Source organism: Neodiprion lecontei, chromosome 1 (genome assembly GCF_021901455.1).
Source record: "Neodiprion lecontei isolate iyNeoLeco1 chromosome 1, iyNeoLeco1.1, whole genome shotgun sequence".
NCBI lineage: Eukaryota > Metazoa > Arthropoda > Insecta > Hymenoptera > Diprionidae > Neodiprion > Neodiprion lecontei.
The window spans coordinates 5,650,571-5,674,618 of NC_060260.1; the positions used below are offsets into that span (position 1 = coordinate 5,650,571).

General features: G+C 34.6%; 3 protein-coding genes across 10 annotated transcripts; 1 reads left to right on the forward strand and 2 right to left on the reverse strand.

The window, feature by feature from the left end:
- Positions 1 to 1,162: 1,162 nt before the first annotated feature.
- LOC107225091 (gastrula zinc finger protein xFG20-1-like) lies at positions 1,163 to 9,123 on the reverse strand. Of its 7 annotated transcripts, none has more exons than XM_046737398.1 (2): positions 8,986 to 9,123; positions 1,163 to 4,118 (listed from the first exon to the last, which is right to left on the reverse strand). In XM_046737398.1, exons 1-2 carry the CDS (start codon positions 9,121 to 9,123, stop codon positions 1,395 to 1,397), a joined length of 2,862 nt encoding a protein of 953 aa, XP_046593354.1. In that variant the 3' UTR covers positions 1,163 to 1,394. The 7 variants fall into 7 exon arrangements, with proteins under 7 accessions (XP_046593354.1, XP_046593380.1, XP_015520909.1 ...); XM_046737424.1 differs by lacking the exon at positions 8,986 to 9,123 and adding an exon at positions 7,297 to 7,443; XM_015665423.2 differs by lacking the exon at positions 8,986 to 9,123 and adding an exon at positions 5,772 to 6,067.
- Positions 9,124 to 9,131: 8 nt separating this feature from the next.
- Positions 9,132 to 12,936, reverse strand: LOC107225072 (40S ribosomal protein S24). Of its 2 annotated transcripts, none has more exons than XM_015665386.2 (4): positions 12,795 to 12,936; positions 12,353 to 12,421; positions 11,606 to 11,929; positions 9,132 to 9,231 (listed from the first exon to the last, which is right to left on the reverse strand). In XM_015665386.2, the coding sequence occupies exons 1-4, from the start codon at positions 12,795 to 12,797 to the stop codon at positions 9,229 to 9,231; spliced, it is 399 nt and encodes a 132-aa protein (XP_015520872.1). In that variant the 5' UTR covers positions 12,798 to 12,936; the 3' UTR covers positions 9,132 to 9,228. The 2 variants fall into 2 exon arrangements, with proteins under 2 accessions (XP_015520872.1, XP_015520871.1); XM_015665385.2 differs by having other exon boundaries at positions 9,132 to 10,520.
- Positions 12,930 to 22,828, forward strand: LOC107225070 (NAD-dependent protein deacetylase sirtuin-1). The gene is made up of 10 exons (XM_015665380.2): positions 12,930 to 13,077; positions 14,829 to 14,958; positions 15,040 to 15,274; positions 15,407 to 15,622; positions 15,749 to 15,956; positions 16,074 to 16,232; positions 16,309 to 16,585; positions 16,671 to 17,536; positions 17,631 to 17,786; positions 17,996 to 22,828. The coding sequence occupies exons 1-10, from the start codon at positions 12,930 to 12,932 to the stop codon at positions 18,094 to 18,096; spliced, it is 2,496 nt and encodes an 831-aa protein (XP_015520866.1). The 3' UTR covers positions 18,097 to 22,828.
- Positions 22,829 to 24,048: the final 1,220 nt, after the last annotated feature.

Genomic DNA, 24,048 nt, shown 5'->3' on the forward strand with positions numbered 1-24,048 from the left:
TCAAGTAATAGGTCGATTGACGCGTGATGTTTCTGATTTTTATTCAATAACTACATACGTCGGCATTTGGCTGTATTTACAATGCTCGATGGGCGTGTATATTAACGCGACACGGTACAAAACTAGATAAAAATAAATTCTCTAAGTTTGCAAATAACCTACAGATTCGAAAAGAACCAGTATCATGAAAAGTATTTCAATTCTTAAAATATCAGCCAAGTTATGGCAGAAAGCGATTATTTTTATTACCGCCAAATTATCTTCCGAGATAATAGTTGATAAATTTTTCAGCCGACGAACTCAAATACATCTACAAGTAGTACCATAACTTTTTCCTACTGTTTCAAGGCTCTTTTGATCATTTGGGTCAAACTCTTCAATAAAATTATTTATTGTTAATTATTATACGATTTCACAGTCATGTAACATCAATTAACTGAAGTATTCGTAAAGTCAACTCCTATATAAAAGTCATAGCAATCACAAATTTCCCATTTGTGGCTATAGTACGATTTCGTGAAAACGATATACAACATACATATATGTGTATATGTATACAATGTATGCATATATATTCTTATATACCAGAGATATAATTACTTGTAACTAATTTTGTTCAATTAATACGTTTTCAGCGATATAAAATTAATGCATATCATACCTGAATATACAAAAAAAAATGAAGGCTTCATTGCCTGCAATGTATTCAAATGCACTCTGTATTACACAACATTTATACCCGCTAATAGACAAACATATAATTCCAAGGCTTATTCTCAAGTAAAAAAATTTCAAAAACATGGTAAAATAATTTTCACACTAAAAAATTGTTCTAAGGAAAAATATAACTTTCTTTAATACGTAAGTAATTCGATTAAAGTCATCTTCGAGACAAGTAACAACTCAGATATTTCCAAATACATACATAGGTTTACTCTAAATGTTATCAGATATCACATGATGCATTCTACAGTGAATAACATGTACAGGTTTTATAAGCATGTGAAAAATTTATAATTTTAACATCCAGTAAAAATTTGGTATTTACTTTATTTATCATTTTTATCCAAACTTTGATGAAACTTCTTGAATACTGATGTGTATAACGATAGGTGAAATATTTGAATCTGATAATCATGCTCAAAAAGCGAGAAAAAACACATTGAAACTCAATAATTTATTTCATTAAGTAAAAGTAATTTTGTTCAGTGGAAGAATTGACAAGAATTCAACATTGTACCTAAATTATCTATATAATATCTCAGTCTCTCTGAATGCCTAATACACCGGGTCATAGGAACTTATACTATTGTGATCAGCAACATACATGGATTGTTCCATACAAGTATATTGGAAATAGTTTCCAGCTAGAATACCTTACAGACAAGTTTACGTTACATGTTCTTGCGATGATTAGTTTTCACAGATTTTTCAACCGTAACATGTGCCTCCAACTGTTCTTCAGTTGGAAATGACACACCACATACATTACACTTTTTACGTGGATAATTTTCGTTACTGTGACGGTCCATAATGTGTCTTTCTAAGGTTCTATAGTCATAGAACACCTTGTCACACAACTCGCATTGTAATACACTACTGTGCCTGAGCATATGCTTTCTAAACGATTTTGTTTTTATGCTTTTTTGACAAATAGAGCACTGCAATTTATTGTTACTAAAGTCACTGTGAACAGTTCGAAGATGATTCAATTGATTCGCTTTTGAGCGATACGTTTTCTTACATGTATGACATGGAAATCCAACTCCACGATGATAGGCTTCGTGTTTTTGTTTCGTTCTATGACTCTGAATCTTTTCGTTGCAAATTGAGCATGCCATCCCGCGATTGTGTTTCTTGTGCGCATGTATACTCCTCGCCATTTCGTTAGGAAATTTCTCTAGGCATTGATAGCACTGGAATGGAAAATTTGGATCCAAGTGTTTGGATCTCATATGGCTGTCCAACCATGTCACATTATTGAAAACAATATTACAGTTGGGGCAAGGATGATTTTCGTTAAAATCTTCTGTGTATGGTTCTCCCTGGTCAATTATGCAAACGTGATCATCTACAGCAGCAATACTATTCAACTTTTCCTTACAATATGGACACTCAATACACTTTGGATGCACCGATGCTATATGAGCGTCCAATGCTTTTATACCAGAAAATTTAATACCACACGTACACGACCTCTTCACCATTTTTTTATGCTTTTCAATGTGCTTTGACAACTTTTCTCTACTACCAAGGAATATTTTGCAATTTTGACACTTGTGAGTTGTCGCGCCTTTGGGCATTACACCTTTTTGAAACAGGAACTCTTTGCACAAATCTCTCAGTGACAGAACTTGTCGTTTATTCTGGCCAAAAATCTTACTTGTACCATTTTCTATTACTGTACTACTACGATCTGCATCACACAAATCCTCAATTTCGACATCCATGTCTTCTTCAACCACTTTCAACTTGATGATACAATGGTTTTCACTGTACTTCGAATTTTCTGGAACAAGGCTTTCAATTGGATCGTCAAATTCACTACTGTCTGAACTGTTTGATGATGAATCTGAGGTCTCATCACATATTTCAAATTCTGCAGCATCATGATTATTTCTGAATAACACTTCATCACTACCTTCTTTGCTAACTATTTCATAAGAATTATTCTTTTTCTTAATTGTTATGCTGATACCTGAGTCCCTGTCGCTTGCTGATCGCGTTTCCAAAGGTTTAACACTATTAGGACTGTTTAAGAACTTGCAGGTAGATTTGTGAGTGAAAAGAATATATGCGTTACGGAAAGATCTACCGCACAAACATTGTTTTTCTGAATACCTTTCAGCATCTTGTTCAAGTGTTGCAACAATTGGATTTTGCACCATTTCAATAAAAGCACTACGTTCTTTGATGATACTTGATCTTGTCCTTGGAATGTTTTGCTTAGCATTACTATCGTCATCTTGTACTGTAACGGCAGTTGCTGAAGTTTCTGAATTTAGTTTGCATCTTGGTTCGAAGTCAATTGACTTGTGGGTTTGCCTTACATTGGATTGAAGTTCAATTTCATTACTGATTTTGTGCTTATCCTTGTGTTTACAGAGACCTATATTATGTAGGTTCTTCCTACCGCAAATCTCACATGACAAGAGATTTTTTGGGTTTTCTGAATTAAGTTGTTCTTCACGCGGGCTCATGCTACGCATCTTTTTGTGTACTTGGTTACTGGGCATATTTAGTTTACGTTTAGATATATTTCTATTATTTTGATTGGTACAATATCTATTCTGTCGTGATATAGGTATTGCTTCATCCACTGTTTTCGATCCACTCTCCGGCGTAACAGAATTCAATCGTTCAAGTTCTAAAATGGACCCAACTGGCTCATTCGAATTCTGGTCAGAGACGGTATCCAATATACCTACAGATTTAACTTTATGGTATTGTATTGTATGTTTTCTAATATTTTTGTAAGATCTGTTACACAATTTACATTTAGTGCTACCAGTTGTTGGTGGTAAAATCTTGACGACAGTTTGGAGGTCGCTGTTTTCATCAGATATAAATTTTTTGTTCAATGGGTCGTTACTACTGTCCTCAGAATCAGATCTCTGTTTTAAAGCAACAATTTTATTGAAATTATTTGAAAATTTATCTTTCTTTGTTGTGGCTTTCTTAGGTAACGTAATATTATGCACTTCTTCTTGATGGTCTGAAAAATTTTTGTAATTGCAGAATTCTTTGCTGCAAACTTCGCAGTGGTATAAATTAACACGACTTTTTTCAGCTAATTGAAATTGTGGCAAAGACTTGTTACCATTATTGAGAATTGGATGATACTCAATGTAAGGTTTTGGTAAATATGGTTCACCAATAAGGTTTAATGACAGGGTTTTATCAGGTATGAATGTCATGGGTGTTTTGTTGCAAAGTATTTCATCAGGGGTTACAGGTTCTCTCTTTATCCAATCCTGAATATCTTCAAGGTGTGTATCTTGCATTCTTCGTATTAGCTGTAGTGTCTTCCATATATTGTCGCATCTCTCCAGTTTGACAACAGGAGTTTTCAATCCGTGAAGAATTGGCAGGTTTGGATTCAAATCCATTATTTTGTCCTAAAATGATAAAGACTTGAATTAGACGTGTCAAATCAACAATTCAATTTGTTCTACCTATATACTTGAATTAAAAAATGAACTAGGCTACTATTCTGGGATTGTTAAGACAGTAAGCCAAAAATAAAGAAACTCAAGAAACCAGCATGAGGCAAATGCCATGTACTCGTTTGAAAAGCGCAATTGCCAACAACTGCACAATATCTGTTGTAATTTTCCGTTCGCGATGTAGATATGGCCAGAGAAAAGTGATTAGCAGCTGGCTAGAAACATATTCGTTATATGACTAGCAACGGAAACAAACTCTGGACATTCAAGCAAATGCTCTTGTCAGAGTTTCTTTATTTCACAGGACAAGCAATACGTTATCAATGACCATGGACTGCATAAGAAATGTGTAAGTAACAGCATTAAATCCGACCTGCATGCAACAGCAATGTATGTTGTACAATTAACATCACACATTTAACACAATATAACGGTTATAACCTCAACCAGTATTCATCCAATAGTTTTAGAGAAGTAATTTTATCATATTTACTTACTCCTTACTTTATAAAAATTTCATAAATGTCAAATTAAAGTCTTTCAGTGTCAGCCATTGGTTCTTAAATTCCTTGCTGCGACGTGATTTGTAATTCGAAACGCGGGCGCGACGACGTAGACGCCATTGATTACTTATTTTTAGAGACGTAGCATATCAGTATACAATTGATCGACACTATATTGTCAACTGATCGTTCCGCATACATTATAACACAAGTTCCTTGTCGGATTTTTACTAACGATGAATCCACTGTTATGCATCAGTGACATCGAGCCGTCATTTTATAACCTATATCGACCGCGTCACCTCGGTTTACCACTAACCACGCTACTAACGCTTTCGCTCTGTAGGTTACCCAGAAATTGTTACCTTCCATCATCAGTTTTCAATACGCGTCACTACTGTCAAATACTTTGTTGTAAAACCGTCAGAGTGCGTGGCGATTCGTGCTATCTTCATATAGGATAGGACATCTTATACGTATGCGGCACATGATGGCATGGCCACAAGACCACCACAGGGACCACAGGTCACAACCGAGCGTTAATCACGTAACAATGAATATGCGTATGGGGATTCTGGAATCGCAAAGTCTTAAATCCACGGGCAAATTCTGGAAATTGGGATTGCCGATCGCACTCGGCAATAGAAACAAAGCTGCGATACAAGGTTTATATTCGTGGTCAGGATGTACAAGTATACGCTTTGCATTAATTAAGTTAAAACTATACTCATCTGACAGACGGAAAAATCAGGGAATGTGAAAAGCACTTTTTCTACGTAATGTTCATAGACATAAATGCACTCAATACTATTCAGTTTTGAAACACGTCGTCAGACATAGAGTTTGTGCACATTTAAATCAGGCCGCGTACAAACAAAGCCTATCATCTCACCATCTGAATCCTAGTCATCAACCAACAACGTAATTCATACATGTAATCATTGTTTGAAAATAGCTGTTATTCAAGGTACTATGCAATAATATATGCTGCAAGTTGTTGTTAGATAAATAGCTCCCAGTTCTGAATGATTGTTATACTCCCAACGAATACTAAAACACCAACAAAAAAAAAATGCTATGTAGAATTGCTCCTCAATCGTACCACTAAATTCCTTGCTCTCTATGGAACGGATGTCTTGTCTTGCTTGAAATGTTTTAAAAATTCGGGGATTCCCAGTACTCGTTCTCTCGTTAACTTCAAGGGAAATATACGACGAATGTCCAGCCTGAACAACGGAAACTCATGGTCGGATGACTGTTGTTACTTTTAAAAAATTTTAAAAAGGTGCGTTCCAATATAAAATTCACCGCAAGTTGTAGCGAGAACGCACAGAACTGACGTCTTGCGACGCGTCCTACTATACTGCGTGTGAAACTACATCGACATCTGATTTTCACTACCAGCAGCGGGCAGACGGTTACTCGACGAAGATCGAAATGACGTGGCTGAGCTTCGAGCCATGGGCGAGTCCATTATCAGAGCGAAACCGTCGAATGTTATAATGAAATAGCCTGCAGTTGTAGTTTGATTTGGATTTTGGCACTGGTTTCCAAAATTTTCACCTCATTACCAAATCAGCATTTCCATTAATGTGGTCTAGAATTCTTTCCGAATTCTGATAAGTCTTCGGATACGTGATATCACCATCCTAGCATAACAGATGTATGAAAGGATTTCTTTAAAACATTATTATTTCGGAAAAATGGTTGGATTATACAGTCTACGACCAAATAGTAATCTCACGCAAATATAACGTCATCAGGATGCCAAATCAATACCCATCCCGAAACGAATTACACTGTCTGAGGTGAGGTCTAAGGTATTGCGCGCAAGTTATACCCACTTCGCCAAGTTATTCAAAACTGCGAATATCATAAGCTGGCTGATTCAGGGGCTCCAATACCTTGCAATTTATCAATTTTCACCAGTTGACCGTGTCATCAAAACTGACGTTAAAGGTACAGCATTGGAAAGTGTATTCGAGAGCGTGTTGTAATTACCATCCAATCCTAGCGGTTAAAAACTACCGATATAAGACTACAACCTGATCATACATATATAGTATGCTGTTATTTGCGATTTTTCTAAGAACAACTTTAAAAAACCTAACATGTTTCTTCAGTCAGACTTTGCCATTCGCATACTAACTTCTCTACATACAAAGTCCTGTTAAATTACGGTAAATTTTCGGCAATTCTTTCGAATACCGGAAAGTTAATGAAAGATTGTCGATTCTATGGTTCGAAGAGCTGTATACATCCATCAATATGTAACCTACAAATTATTTAATGTACGGGATTGCGAGGTTTGGATAAAATATTAAATAGCGAATACTACGCCGGAAAAACCTCATTCTAAATACAAGCGAACATTTTCAAAGGAAAAACACACGTTGTTGCCACAAAGTTCCAAATAAATAATCGAGGATTCTATTGAATTCGGACTTTAAATGCGCAGTTCCGATTCGGTAAACATTGGATCTCTGTGCGGTTTGCTTGATGTAGCTACATCCAATGATCAATAAAGCTTGGAGGGGTTTATGGTGTTTGAAGGATCAGTTTGATTAAGCTGGCGCTAGGATAAGATGAATTTATACTTAAATATCAGGTTACAGAGTAACCATTACCGTATGCCAGTAGTGCAGTGTGCGCACATTGAGTATTCCTCCGGAAATGAAACTTTCACACTTCGAAAGTCGAAAACGGGTGTGGATATAATTTCATACACACAATGTAAGTAGCTAGTAAAGTACGTTGACTAATCATTATACCAAAAGTAGAGCATGCTGCTCTTGCTTGCTTCGTTTGTTCTACTACAACGACTGCAGAGTTTTATGGATTTTACCGCGGATAATAAATAAACTAAATAGAATAGTTACAAAAATAGCATGGTCGTTCATCGCGTAAGGTTGGACTATAAATCTTCAACGTACTAATGAATCTGGTCTTTGCAAATCAGCGGCGATACTTCATTGGCCTTATTTAACGCTTTGCACATTATAATATCAGCTACGATTATTCTAGTCATTTTTCGCGGCACACTTTTACAAAAGGGTCCTATTTCCGTAAATCAACAGTTACGAACAAATACATGAAGTGTAATGTTATTTTCACAATGTTTTGTAATGATTGAAGTTAATTATTAATAGTTGATGATAATATACTCATTGTTAGTCAAACGGCGTTCCTGAAAATCTGGTTTATTAAAATAGCAGTTCAACAATCACAGTTTCTGATCATCAGTTGCATATTTGCACGATCAAATTTCACTGACAACGAGCCGGTAAAACAGTCTACCACCTCCTTATATCCTCTCCCAGTCATGTAGGCTTTGCTGCTGCACTCGTCTGTTTTAAAAATTGCGTATTTCGTGTTTAATAATTACCGAATGTGCCTGGACACTAATCTGTAATTAACCCATGCAATTTTTTCGTTACCTATACCTATGTATCGTATGATAATTGTCACCTTATCATCCAGTGTTTGAAACCTGGACGATCTTGAATGTGTGCTTTGAGGAAAATAAACAGTCCATTATCTTTCAATTTCCTTCAAGTATTAACATTCAAATTCCAATCGATTATCAATTAAAATTTTTGCAACCATATCCACAGCGCTGACTCTCGGTTCATCATTGCAAAACATCTTTATTTAAACGACCGAAAGCACTCAACAATTGACCGTATTAACATCGCAGGTGTTGCAGTTCGCCGGTAACGAAACACAACAGACGTATTGTCATTTACAAATGAACCAAGTGATTACGTCAGTATACCGAAAGCCATACACACTGATGCACGCGTTGTTTTTCTATTAAATTTGAACTCGTTGATTCACGGTACTTATTGTTGGGTCTTCAAATACGTAAGGATGTAGAGGTGTGTGAGTCAAAATCATGCTAGGCTAATGAAAATTACACTAATTGTTCTCATTTCTATTTAAAACACTTGAGTACAATTTCAAAGCAATTGTCTGTACCATACCAGAATTATTTTACCTTCAATTTTTCGCGATTTTACATTGGGTCAGACAGTTTTCTATAAGAATCAATGTAATATAACGAAAAATTAAAAGTAAAACAACTCCAATATGGTTCCGGCTTCCAAATTTTACACAGGTGAAAGAATAACGAACGCGCGTCTATGAGTAAGTCCTGAATCTTGATTTATGCGCCTTACGACCCACTATCAGTTACTCACAAAAGTTACATAGTTTGCGTAAATACCATTTCCTGGCTCCGCCGTTAATTTTTCAACTCACCTGAAAACTTCGAAATTGTACTCTTCTCTAGTAAATACCAGAGTAGATATACGTACCAGTTTCCGAATTAAACTTGCCATTGAAACATGATGACAACCCAACGATCCAGAGATGTAGTTATGTACATTCCATAGATAAAACGTACATGTTTTATTTAACACATTACGTGGCTGAGACGAGTTGAAAAATCTCATAGAAAAAATTAAAAGTTGACATCACAAAGATGGGCTTTTATTATTTAATATTATAATAAGGTTTACATGTCGTTGCCTCATGTCAAGATGTAGACGTCAATGGATTTACTGCAAGAGAAAGAAAAAAAAACATTGTTTTGCCAAAATCAATGAATAATCTTGATAGATCATTTGAATGATGGAAGATAGATTTTTTCATATTTTTTAAAGCGTAGTGAATTCGGATAGATGAGTGAACTTTGAACAAGAAAGTGACTCCTATGATTTGCACTAAATGAATCAACTTTTAATGATCTAATAAATATCAGTGTAATGTATACTTGTTTCATAACTTGATGATAGCAAATTAATGGAGTAATTTTCATTGTTCATAGTATCTTCTATTCTGCGTGAGCTTGAAGTTAGATGTGGCAGATATTTATAATGGTTTTTTTTTTTTTTTAAAAAACAAAGAACCAATGGTGTTGTAATCAAGCTACCCAAAATGATTCCCAAGTGCAAGAATAAAATTATATATAGTATCTTTCATTCACAAACTGTAACGAATTTTTGTCCGGTGTCAATTTTGCAACGAGCTATTTGCATCACAATGAATATCTCTGATGGTGAAGTAACTGCATCGATAAATCCGTTACAATTCAGAAATAAATTAACACAACTAGAACAATAGGATGATAAGATTTCAGTTTCTCCCTCATACCAGATGGCGACAGAAATGATAATAAAGTAATAAACTGAATGTGGAACGATACAAACTTAGCCCTTCACCTGAAGCATGCAGCACTATGATTTACAAGGTAATAAGTAAATTAATTATATCATAGGAGGTCAAAACCTGTCATAAATACGTTTTCGTGACATTACGAAAAAGTTAACTGGTGTTCAGCAAGAGTGCGATTTTATCATGCATTTGATTGAATCAGAATTCAGAACAAGTCGAAAAATGAAAATATATGGTTGATTGATTATGAGAAATGCCCAGCAAGTAAATTGTAAATCATGAACTGCGTGTTTGTACATTTTCTATGATGCAGCACATAGAATATGTGAATCTTGAAATCAATAATGAACAAGTAGCGAATGAATAAGCTTACAGAATTCAATGATCCTAACAGCTTGCTGAATGAGTGTACTATAAACATTAGATAGAATTAATTCAACAGATCCATACGAAATTTACTTGTGATATAATCGAACTTCATAAATCTGTAGTAAGTTATTCAGCAAGCTACAGAATATCGAAAATAAAAATAAAACAGTATCCCATCGATAGCAGCGGTTGCGAGGACATGCGGACCATGATTAAACATCATAAATATGAGACATCCTCTCGCCATTTCTCTCTCTTGAGAAACAGAATTGCAATGTGAATGATGTGCATTTGTCTACTTCTTTGCCTAGAAAGTGAACAGAAAAGCGTATACCACCAATGCATGCAGAATCATGGTAAAATTAAGAATAATAGTAAGAAGTAATAGCAGATCATTTCAACTGATTGTCGAATTTGTAATGATGCATCAAAATTTATGGCCGAATAGCTTCGAAATTTTATAGACACAGTAAAATTAGGAATGATAGTAAAAATGAGTAACATATTATTCCGACTGGTTCTCGAATTTGTAATGATGCATCAAAATTCATGGCCGAATAGATTCAAAATTTCGAAGCCACGATATGAAAAATGTCCCGATATCTTCAAAAATGCTCCATCGGAGTAGAAGCCAAGCTATTTTTTAACTCCGTCATAACCGAAGGGAAATTATTAAATTTAATCAAAGATTGAATTACATGAAGGCGACGTTTGCATGACTTACATTTTAGATGGTACAATCTGATGAACCAAGATATTTGTTTTTGAAAAAAATTATGTAAAAGAATGACCCATCACCAAAAAATAGATATTAAATTTAACAATGTCGTATTGTTTTAAATATAAATCGTCATTAAAAAATTCACACTTGATTTATGGATGAGATAGTCCCTTATATGTAAATAATATTGAAAAAAAAAAAAAAACAAATTGAAATCCTCAAATTAAGTCGAAAAGCAAGAAATTTATTTACAATCAGGATCAATTTATAATCAGAACAATACGGTACATACTATAGTTGAAACTTTGACAAAGCACCTGTACCAGATATCTATTTAAATGTCATGCCTTTTGCTACCTAATAGTACGTACTTTATATCATAGTATAGCTTGTACAAAAGCAAAGTTCTCAGTGTCAGTTTTTCACACTTTAAACTCACAAATGTTTAAATGTAACTAATGTAATTGCTGGCTGAAATTCTCAAAAACCCTTGCAAGAAATACTTTTCAACTGTTTCAAAGAATCTTATTTGTTGTACAATGCCATACTAAAGAGAATAACAAACAATACTAAATGATCAAAATCGATAACTAAAATTTTTCTTAGTACAGTGTACAAAAACTACGAATTGATAATAGAGTACTTATAGGAGTTAGAAGTAATCAATTTACCTTCTTGGCTGCAGCTCCAACCTTGCTCTTCTTGGTACCTCGTACCTTCTTCATTCTGTTCTTGCGTTCCTTGCGCTGCTTTCTCGTTTGCTTATGCTTTTCATAAAGACCATGCCTGGCCAACCTGTGTTTAGGCTCAAACTTTTTGGCAAAGTCCAAAGTATCGTAGATAAGACCAAAACCTGTGGTTTTTCCACCTCCAAAATTAGTTTGGAATCCAAAAACAAAGACTACATCTGGGGTCACTTTGTACATCTTGGCCAGTTTCTCACGGATCTCTGTTTTGCGTACCGACGGTTGTCCGGGATGCAACACATCCACGACCTGATAGAAAAATACAGAAGCATGCAAACAACTACATGAATAAATGACAACAGTTATTTATATTACGATACATTCGATGATCTCCTGACGAATAAAATTTCCACTTCATTGCGAGAAACTTTCAATACTTTTGCAATTTTCTTTGAATTACATTATAGTGTCTAAGAGGTAAAAACAAAGCAATTGGCGGTATGGTGACAGGTTATGATGGCATCCAAAAACGTGAAATCGTATCTATTTATGATATGTACTCTATTCATTGATGAATTTGTCCCTCATTTTATATATTCCTATCAAGTCATGTTGAAGGAACAATTGATCAATGCAATTACTTGCTACTTGAATTTATTAGAAGAACGGATTCAAGAGTGAAAAGCTGCATTAGAAGAACAAATCGTTCGGTAAAAAGCTCAAAAACCTTACCATTTGTTTCCGGCATAATAGCCGATTGGTCATAAACTTTCGGGTCCTGATCGTAGCAGTGCCTTCAGTCTGAAATAAAGAATCAACACACATATCACTTTGAGGTTAGGTCGGTCATTACGGAACACTGAAGCTAATGAGTTTCGTTCAAGGTGAAAATTGGTAAGAACATCATGTTCTCGAGTTTTGGCCCGATCTGAGTATAGCGTAGCGTGGTCAATAACATCGTAGAAATGTGTTACAAAAGCGTTAGCCTCCTCCATGCTGACTTTTCGGTTAGTTGAAGACTTATAAAAAAAAATAATCCATGACCCACTGGGACGGAATACAGGATATATATTTCGGAGAACTATTAGTTCAGACTCATTTAGGGCATTCGAGTCAAACAATTTTCACTTCTTATGAAAGATTCCACTCAATTCGACGGATGAAAAATACGTACCATCTTGGCAGTTTGTCGTACGACACGGAAAAGATTTGACCGGAAAAGAGCAGCGCCAGGCACGGCCACGACAGTCTTGCCATCTGCTTCCTATACCGGCTACGCAGCGAACTACGGATTGCATAGCTGTTGAAAATGGCGTCTCATTCGGAGCTGCTAGAATATTCGTCTCCAGCTAAACGTCGGAAGATTGACTGTAACGGTCACGGAACTTCTCAGGGGTCGGAACGCGATTTCGGTGATTGCAAAGCGTCGCACGAGACGGTCCACAACGATCTGGAAGGTATTTTTGAGACAATATGCTAAATTAATAGTGAAAATTTTTCTATATTAAAGATGGCGGCCCGACAGACGGCCGCCCATTTTCATCGATGCCGTTTGTTCTTGTCCGTCGTAGGGGGCGGCCCGCCATGACAGTTCGTCGAGTGCGGCGAAATTTTTATTTTTCATCGTTTGCCTATTTTGAAAAATAACGTCGCTCTTATCCCCGCATAAATTTTGACCATATTATATCCTCATCGCAACGAATCGGATCTCGGTCAATATTTATTTATAATTTTTCGCTAAATAATATTTACATTCGATTCTCGTTCTTCCGCGCGAACTGGGGTCACTGACAGAGAGATCTCGCTCGGTACGAAGTAGTCTAGTGGCGTTCACAGATGGCACAAGTTCCACAAACGCAAAAGATAATACGAACTTGACGTTTACCAGAGCCCGCGAAATTATCTGTCAAATATGCAACAGCACATCGGTTGTTACTTGTTTTTATTATTATTATATTACTTGATGCACACATATATATATACATATTTTTTTTTATCATTCATTATATTTCTCTACATTTTCATTTCATTCTACCAGGTAGAGAAATAAAAAAAAATTACGAAGTTTACTTCATCAGATGGGCCTCCGCACACGATTTTATGAAAACTGTTCATTAGGTGTAAATAATGCATGGAAGTATATTTTTACGTTCTTATTGTTTTTTTTTCAAGATTCCTTTTCTTAGAATTGGTATAATTACTCGTAATAAAGCACAACATAATGTCTTATATGATGGATGTTCTATGGAAAATATGTAAATTGAGTAATGATGTAATAATCATATGTTAAAATTAAATTGTATATAAACAACTTCATTGATTAATAAGCGAACCATTTAGTTTATAATCTACTGTGTCATAGGTATCCAAAAGGAAGATTAAGTTAGGCAAATTGTAAGATTTGAGAATTATAGCTCTTATAATATAGTCTACATTTCAATGAATTTCGTAAAAAACCAAGAAATATATTTAAATTTACTAAAACTATGCAAGTTTTTTTTCAATACTTTAGAAAAAATAAATGTTGCACTCTTATTTTCAAAGGACGATTTGAAAATTGATATGTCTGCCATTTCTTTTTAGCTCTGCATGTACCTCTGTAACATTTGTATGAAATTATCGATCAACATCAAATATGTGTAGAAAATGTGAATTGTAAGCCGTCCGAAAATTTCTCATTCTCAGTTAATGTGGGACAATTTCCTTGCGAAACTACTGATTCCTAGTATGTGAATTATTGTTTGATTGTGATTATGAGAGAAGCAATTATCATTCCTACCACTAATAATGGTATTCTTTTGATATTTCTTTTTGCAATACAAAATGTACCTCAAGTGTAAGGTATTTTCATGTAGCGGAGTATATTTTTTTGGTTTTTTTTTGGCATGATCACCAATTAGTGAAGCTCAGGGAGATATTGATCCGTTTGGAGAGTCACTGATTTTTATATTTCATCAATGGAACGAATTGAATGCATAAATAAACTGATCCTAATATGGATGAATTAGCTGATCATGAAATGTAAGTATGAAAAATAACTTTCATGCCGAAATTGAGTATTATCAACAGAATTGTATTAATGTTGGAAATGTTTAAAGATTATTTTCACCAACTCACTTTCTTATGTAGCACCTGAATAAAACATACTTTCAATTTCGTTTAGTTATCATAAGCTCAGAGAGAATAAGATAATTTCTTTTGGTTCCAGAAACTTTGGGTGGCGACAGTGGATTTACAGAACTCGGCGACGGAACTAAATCTGCACCAACTACACCAGAAACCAATCTTGTACCAACACCAGCTCGCACAGATTCCACAAGTGAAGATACCAGTTATCCGTAAGATCAAATTGTCATTAAATTCTCTTGTAATGACATACCTAGTTATATTATAAAGGCTGATTCATTTCGCTTCTTTAGACCAGACACAGCAAATGAAAAGGACGACGTATCGTCGACCGTATCAAACTTGTCCGAATTATCGGGGCTTTCCGAGCTCTCCGGAGAGGCGGAAGACGGACCACAGTGGAGACCCGTTTCTTCTTGGGTTCAGAAACAAATGCTGACAGGAGCTGATCCTAGGGATCTCCTGCATCATCTTCTCATGGATTCCACACAGATACCTGAAGAGGTTGATGACCTCACTCTGTGGAAGGTAAGTATTTATTGATGTTTCTTAAAACAAGACTTGGTCGGTAATAGACAGTGCTGTAAAAACAATCAAACAAAAACGAAAAGAAAGTGGATGTGTTAATTCAAAAAATTTGTTTCAACCTTGTTGTTTCAGATTATTTTGAACATGATGTCAGAACCACCTAGAAGACAAAAGCTTAGGCATATTAATACACTCAATGATGTAGTTAGGCTGATAAAATCAAGCCGAAAGATAATCGTACTGACTGGAGCAGGTGTAAGCGTGAGCTGTGGCATTCCCGACTTCAGAAGTAGAGATGGCGTTTACTCTAGGCTAGCACAAGATTTTCCTAATTTACCCGATCCACAAGTGAGTCTACCCGAATAAAATGCCGACTCTGAACTGTATTATTTTTATCCATTAATATTAATTCAATGCGAAATACAATTGAGTGTCAATAATTCGAAGATTCTAACGAATTCATTTCATTTTTAGGCAATGTTCGATATAAATTACTTTGCACAGGATCCACGACCGTTTTTCAAATTCGCTCGTGAAATTTATCCTGGCCAATTTAAGCCTAGCCCCTGCCATAGGTTTATCAAGATGTTGGACAAACACAAGAAGTTGCTTAGAAACTACTCGCAAAACATAGATACCCTCGAGCAGGTAGCAGGAATTGAGAATGTGATAGAATGTCATGGTGAGTAACGATAATTATTTTTTACAGCAATAAATACATGGTTTAAGTGTAAGGCAAGTGCCGACAAGTTTTACTTCCAATTTAGTATATATATTTCGGACGTATTTTTGTTTACAGGGTCTTTTGCCACAGCATCCTGTACAAGATGTAAATATCAAGTTAGAGCAGATGACATAAGGGAAGAAATATTTGCCCAAAAAATTCCAATGTGTCCAAAATGCAAAGCCAACACTTTACCCTCCATTACGGAAATGGATCCGAATGATAATTACAGAGGTGAGGCAATAGTTGTCAAATACGTACACTTTGGCTGGTTGAGCCAAGGAAACTAACATTCGTGGTATTTTTCAAGATCTAGTCAATCAGGGGATAATGAAACCAGACATTGTATTCTTTGGGGAGGGACTTCCAGACGTATTTCACGACGCTATGGCAAAGGACAAAGATGACTGCGATTTATTAATTGTTATCGGGTCTTCTTTAAAAGTAAGACCAGTAGCATTGATTCCATCTTCCATTCCGTCTCATGTACCACAGATTCTCATAAATCGAGAACCTCTTCCACATTTGAAGTTCGACGTAGAGCTATTAGGCGATGGAGATGTCATAATCAATCAGTTATGTCATTTGTAAGTATAATACAGTGGGTATACTACCAAAAATAAAACAGACGATGGGACCATCGGTTAAAAATTGGTAATTGAATTTCCACAGAATGGGGGACAACTACAGTGAAGTTTGTTGGCAAGATAACCTTCTGAATGAAGCTACACAATTATTGCCATCTAGGTATACGGCTGACGATTCGTGGGAACAAAGTCAGGACACTACTACCAATCATGAATTTTCTCAAGACAGTGTTGAGCTCAATCTAAAATCGCATCACGTGTCAACAGAAAGTCAAGATAGCCTGATGATCAATGCAAACACAACACCTAAGCACTCCGAAAACACAGATATCTGTATTTCCCCGTTTCATGCTGGTCACATGGAAAACGCCGAGGGATTCACTTTGCTTGGCGAAAGTCCAAAACGACGATTGGGTGACTCCAGCGTCGAAAGTAGTCCGAAACGAATGAACTTTGGAAATAACTCAAGCTCAGAGTTAATTGATTCGTCTCTACAGTTGTTGGACAGTATCGATTCAAGTCGTGTATTGGCCACGCGTAATGATCGATTAATATCGGTAGAATCAACGTCAGAAAATAATGGACAGATTCTTAACTTAGAAGAGTGCCATGTTGTCCCAAGACTTCTCAACTCAAGCTCGTCTAGTACAAATGAGTCCGCTACCGAATCACCTGTCACAACAGTCACTTCCACTCCAACAACAATAAACAATTTGTCTGTTTCGATTGATCGTGACATTGTAGATACAGAAAGAATAAATTCAAAGGCAAGACATGTTTCTATTGACTCAGCGATGGATTCTGGTATGGGAGACAGTTGCAATAGTGTGGACAGTTCCGAAGAAAAAGTGATCACTGATTCTAACGATGAAGAAATTACGAAAAGAAATGATTTTGAGAGGCGTTGTTGGCAAGCCAAAGTCAGAGAGAGTCTTGCGGCACGTTTACCAGGTGAACTAACTATGCATACGTTTATTTTCGCCCATTACTTGTACTTTGTTATTTATAAATGTAACTTTTTCCTACTTATTTTTTCCTATTGCAGATAATTCCTACTACCAAGCTACAGCTGGTAGGTACATTTTCCCTGGTGCTGAGGTCTATTCTGATCCAGAGGACTATGATCATTGTTCTCTTTCGGCAAATTCTGATAGTTCGGAAACTGATAGCGATTCAACTTCTGACGACGAAGGAGAGACTTGTAAGTTTTGTACAGTTCTAAAATAATTAGCGGCATTGTTCATCTGTATAGTAGAGATTTATAATTTTATCCTAGGACAATGCAGGTCTGAATATTTAGGGGTTCAACCCTAAAGAAATGTACAACCTTCTTACTCTGGAATTAAGAAGAAAAAAATTGCTTATTTGAATGAAATGTGATCTGTAATTTTTTTTCTTTTTTTTTTTCAGGTGCAGATGAAGAATTCTCTGAAGGTGCGGATATTGACGGAGAAGGTGATGGGGAAGAGGTTGACTGGGCAAGTATTCCTTCAAAAGAAATTCAACGCTAGTCTCCAGGAAATATTGGAACATGGCAGTCAATTCTTATTGCAACCACTTTGGAGGATTTGATCAAAGTTAAATTTAACTGTCAAAATCAACGAGAAGATATATGAATACATCAAATTCAACTTGCATTTTACATTCGCAGCGAATTAAATTTGTTTTTTTTTTCTCGACATTATTAAACATTACGAGAAGGAACATAAATCCTTATTCGTAGTGCCTGATTTTGTTAAATCCGTTACCAGATTATGAAGAGAAAGGAAGAAAAATAGTATGTTTGAAGATTTGCCAAATTGGAGTACGTATATTGATAGTGTACCGGTTTATTTAGATTACCGGTAAATCTAAATTATTAATGTTCGTTATTTTAAGTAGGTAATAGAACAGTAATGGCTAAGTGTATTAAATTATTATTCAGTTAATAATGGCATCGCCTATTTTGTCAATCGGCGATAAGACATGATAATAATGGGCACGTTTCCATTTGATTTCATCAAAACACATAATATGTCGCGTTTTCGAGTGTAGCGCGTTCCGAAGATTAAGTTACGTATACGCAGATCTAGTCCCCGGGCGGGTTTTTGAAATATCATTTTAACTCCAACATTGGATCAAGTATTTATAATTTATTGTTCGAAGAAATGTTTATTTTGACATCGCATTTATACTGATGATATGTTAACCTCAGCCGACGAAATGTGTCTAAATGTGAAATTTGGTACAACTTTTTCCTATGCAAGCCGTTACATTCAACGGAAACTAAAATTATTGTAGCGATGTTGGAGGTCCGTAGACAAACGTGGTTTTAAATTTATGCCAGTTATTAATCAATTTCACGAAAAACGTTTGTAATTAATTCTTGCGTGACTACGAACTTCGATGTAATTTAATGTTAGTTGAATGTTGTTAATTTATCTGTGAATATCTGTAAATATCGTTCGTTTTGCTAACACAACTATATTTCATTTGTTATCATATAATAATAATACGAAAGATGAACCTATTCAATTCTTTTTTTTTCCGTTAGATAATCAAGAGTGAACCGTGGAAAATACAAATGTGCGGACTTATTTACGAGTACACTTCGGGTAATGAATTCTGAGAACTTGTGATGTCAAAGTTGAAACGCAAGAAAGATATTTTCTTTCTCCGATTTCTATCAAAGTCTAGACGAACATTTGGATCTCAAGAAGAATTTTTGCACCCTTGGTTAAAGAATAACTATTCATTTCTCAGAATTCATCCACAGCAATTTACTTGTATTTTGTCGACACAATGTGATGCACAATTCACTTTTAATCACTGTAAATATCGTTTGAATGCAAATTTTGTGAATAATCCACTTAATCAGTTGAACACTTCGATCCTCACATATTCTGTCATTATAAAATAATATTCTATTTTACTATTGGCAAATAAATGCAGTTATTACATACATACGATATATTAAGGGATGTAATACCCGTTTCTATAGGTAATTCTAGTTAGGAATAAAAAATACAGAATAATAATAAATATGCGCGCAAAGTTGGAACGAATGTGTACTTGAAGCTTTGACATAGATTAGTTGAATCGTTATTGAAGCACTTTTATCGCGAAAATCTGAAGGGGATCGTCGTGTCGCAGTGAGAAGAATATTGCGCGAAATTTAATTTGAGTCGTGTCAACCAAATGAATCTAATTAAATTTCTCAAATTTTGAGTGAAAACTTAACCAATGTTCATTCAAGCATGGTCGGAAAGGCTCACATTTATACATGTATTGGCATAAGGATTAATATAATTGAAAAACTTTTTTTGAGCGCTGAGTGGGTGTAGGATATGAAAATTTGAAACTTGATCTTGTTATCAAACACAATCCCCCCCCCCCAACCATAAAATGTGACTAGATTCTAATAACCGGCCATTTCGATAGCTGCTACTTTCTGAAATTACACCCTATGTGTAGCAAAACTATACATGCATTTAAAAATATCAATTACAGCATGCTGCAATGGTTTGGAAATTACTTCAGCTCACTAATTATGGTTTTCAGTTTAATTGGAGCACGGGCGAATGTACAAAGCAATGTTAGATAATCCTTTCATTGCGTGTTATTTTTATAAGGGTGAACGATTAGCTATTAGCATTTGCAACTAGGGATAAGTGCGGCGATTATGACAAAATAATACAACGATTGTAAAACTCTTTTAGGTTTAAGGAGTAACTGTTTTCACGTCGTTTATAAAATCTATCGAGATACTAAGGATGCTTACTATTTCGAAGATTTTACACAAAACAGTATAATGATTTTGTCATTATTGTTGCAATCTTAGTTTTTGTTTATATAATATATAAGGAACAATGAGGTTGTCTGCAAGTATATTGTTCTTAATGAATTAACGATTTAATGTAAGATATAAATATAGTACGTATACATATTCGTTAATCAATAATATTAATAAATACGATAAAATAATAATAATAATAATAGTAATCACAATATCTTAAACGTAAATGTGGGAATGAAATTTTCATGGACTAAGAAAGAAACGAACCGTAGAAAAAGGAAACGAAAAACTAACTAAACACGCGAGATTACTAGGTTTATGTATTGAGCTTCAATTTTCACTTTTCTCTGCAAAGGGTACACGAGGTGCTCTTTATTTTTAATGGCAGATGTGATCGTCGGTTGTTCGATTTTTGGATGTTAAAGAAATAGAACAGAAAAAAAAGAAAAAAAAAAAACAGGAAGGAAAAATTAGTAACCCTAAGATTGATGGGAACGATTGAGCAATTTGGTGAGTTTCGAGAAACTCTGTTTGCTCGGTATTAAGAGAAATAATATTTTATACAATAAGACGAAAAGTTACATACCGCTTTATATTAGGCAAATATAGCTTTATTTATAGTTTTGTTGTACGCCGTTTGACTTGATAAAAGAAGAGATTGAAGAATTAGGTATTATATCCTGGTTGAAGACACTTTTTTTTTCTTCCTTTGTTTCCATATGATTCTATTTTTTTAAAAATAATTTATTTGATTATTAACGTTTGTATATAAAGATATAGTTGGAAGTAAATATGTTCTTGTAATTTCACGTTCTTTCTGCCTCTGTAGTTTCGTTTCTTTGTAGGATTTATATCTGAATAATGGCGTATTGCTCAAAATTTGTACCAAAATTGGCAACTGTTGTGTGTCTTTTTTTTCTCAACTACTTGTTCAAGTTTGATGGTGAAAAATGTAAAATAATCGCGTTTAACGATTGGCTTACTTTGTTATATTTTTTTTTTTATCTTTATTTCTATCTTTCAAACTCTGTCTCTCTCTTTCTCTTCTCTCTCTTCGACAGCACTGATTTTTTGTATAGATCTACGTATACCATGTATCACATATGTAAATATTTATTATTTCTAATATTTAATAGATCATGGAATCTTTTGTAAGGTTGGCTGTAATTTGAAGGCTCATCAACAGTGTGTTTGATACAATTCTTCAGATGATTTTTTCCTCTCTCTTTTTAGCCTAGGAAAAGTTTTCACATTTCAGCAATCCTCGCAAAACAGTATATTAAGGAAGTTCTGATTCGTTTTTTTCTCTTCTTTCTTTTTTTTTTATATATAATTTGTTATTTAATATAAAGAATGTTATTAAAAAAAAAAAAAAAATGTTCTCTTTATTATTATATAAATGTTGTAAGAATTTTTCGTTTATTTTGGTATTACTAACGCATAAGCTTTACCTCGTAAATTAAACATTTTTCTATCATAATTAAATAGCATTTCTTTATTCTGGCACCTTTTTTACGATCAAATATACGTATTAATGCATATGCGTATGTACGTTAACGATATTTGAAAGAGAGACATCCTATACATGTTCTCCGTTGGACTTCGAATTACAATAAGACAGAATGATTTAGGTTTGTAAAGAAAAGTGCAGGAAAAGTGTCGCCAGAAAAATGATTAAAAACCAATGGCCACTTGTATAACATCGCAATTTTACCACGGCTGTACGAGGCACCTTGCTTTTTCAGTGTAAAGTTGTAACCGTTTTTTTTTTTCGCGAATTTCAGTACTACATATTGGCGCAGCAAGTGCAAACGATTATTATTAAAAATGAATCGTGAAACCTGGGTACCACGACTTGGAAATTTACGATTATTCGGTGTGAAGCAACTCTCCAGAAGGCGATTCCCCGTGCCACGGAAAGGATAGTGAATCTCGCTCAATATCGCTATTGCTCTGGAATTTTTATGATTGACGAACAAAGTTGTTGGAAGAAATAATCATCAATATGCTTCGTCCGAAATGACATTTAAGAAAATCCCAACTCATGTATGATAAAATATCAACTATTCCTGTCATGAAAAGTATATTTGTATAGAAAAATTTATACCTACTCATGAAATTTCCTTAGTGCAAGTAAAACGGCACTGGTATAAACTTATTTTTCTATTCTCGTAACCGAGGCAGGATTTTGTTGATATTCGGATAACTATAAGTGATATGTTCCCGTGGAATGTGCGAACACACTGCATGTGCGAAATTCACGTATACTGTACACCTGTATAAAATATTGAGTGGTACGGTAAATCCGCGGTAGAATATTTTCAAAAAAGTAGTAAACGTAGTAGTAATAATAATAACAGTAATAATAACAATAATAGTATAGAAATAACATTGAATTTAATTGTATAAAGTAGACGAATGATTATTGTTTGTATTGATGAACCAATAAATAATTACCGCAAGGCTTAGGATTTGTTGTCAGTATATAAGGTATTATTCACAGGTATGTTTGACGCATTCAGAGAGTGGGGGGAGAGAGAGGGAGAGAGAGAGAGCATTTCCTGTTACACGTATAATAAATAGATATTAACTATCATATTAGCGGGGTAACGCATATATTTATATTAAAATATGTCAAAACTAATGAAAGAACTAATAATAATAATAATAGTAATAAAGCCGATAATGATGATGAAGAGATTATACCGTCTAAGTTAAATACACATAACAATTAATACTTGGCTCAATCTTGATACACCTAATGATATGTACAAAAAAGTAACTAAATTAAACGCAACCTATCGAATCAAAGTTAAAAAACGTATAGATTATGCATACTATTAGGTACGTTTGCTAAACAAAATTACACTATTTGCGCACTCTACGATTATTACTTCAAGCTACACGTAATAAAAATAATTAGTTCACGAGTAGGATTAAGGAAAAACATATTGTTTTCGGTATAGTGACTGTGGTGTTCTATCTTTTCAAGTGTAAATTAATTATTTATCACTTCGATATTAATATATATATTCTATAATATTTCAAATTTTTACTGAACTTCCTTCGACAGCGTTAAACTCGGTAAACTATATCCGTACCTATATAATACCTATACAACAGATCTGTATGTTTTCAAAGGCAATAAATCGAATGATCGGATTGTATGTGTCATGACGAACTTGAATAAGTCTTTGTTACAGATGCATATCACATTTTGAAGCATCTGGTTCCGCATTCCAGCTGCGGTAATTGATTGTATAAAAAAAAAAAAAAAATTATAATTTCAAAACGTTCTTCGAACCACGAATCAATATATTCTGATTATTTCCACAGTTGACTAGATATTAAAAAACGATCAATCGCTGGATAAATTCACGTTCGTGATACGCTCAATTTAAAACTGCATTAAAAACGCCGAGAAAATCGTCGTTCGATAATACAGAAATAAAATATACGTATGAATTAAGTAAAACACGATTCGATTATCAGCATCCGTAATGGCCGCCTCGGTACTTCAAACGGTACCGTGTGAGTCGCAACCACGGTCGCAACGATTGCAAAATAACATCAAATACCCGCACGGCCGTGAAAAAATTGCATAAAAATTTGAGAGATTCAGGGAAATAGAAAAAAAAGTACGACGCTCGTGAATAAAAAAGAAAAAAAAAAAAAACAAACAAAAAAC

Bases quoted from the DNA above. Each gene is read 5' to 3' on its own strand.
- LOC107225072 (XM_015665385.2), bottom strand. The intron at 11,930-12,352 runs GTAAGGTTTTTG...TTTTTCTATCAG, and splicing joins TATTATGCCGGAAACAAATG to GTCGTGGATGTGTTGCATCC.
- LOC107225070 (XM_015665380.2), top strand. From the start codon at position 12,930: ATGGCGTCTCATTCGGAGCTGCTAGAATATTCGTCTCCAGCTAAACGT. The intron at 13,078-14,828 runs GTATTTTTGAGA...TTTTGGTTCCAG, and splicing joins GGTCCACAACGATCTGGAAG to AAACTTTGGGTGGCGACAGT. The intron at 15,957-16,073 runs GTGAGTAACGAT...TTTTGTTTACAG, and splicing joins GAATGTGATAGAATGTCATG to GGTCTTTTGCCACAGCATCC.
- LOC107225091 (XM_046737398.1), bottom strand. From the start codon at position 9,123: ATGAGATTTTTCAACTCGTCTCAGCCACGTAATGTGTTAAATAAAACA. The intron at 4,119-8,985 runs GTACGTATATCT...TTATCATTTTAG, and splicing joins CAAGTTTAATTCGGAAACTG to GACAAAATAATGGATTTGAA.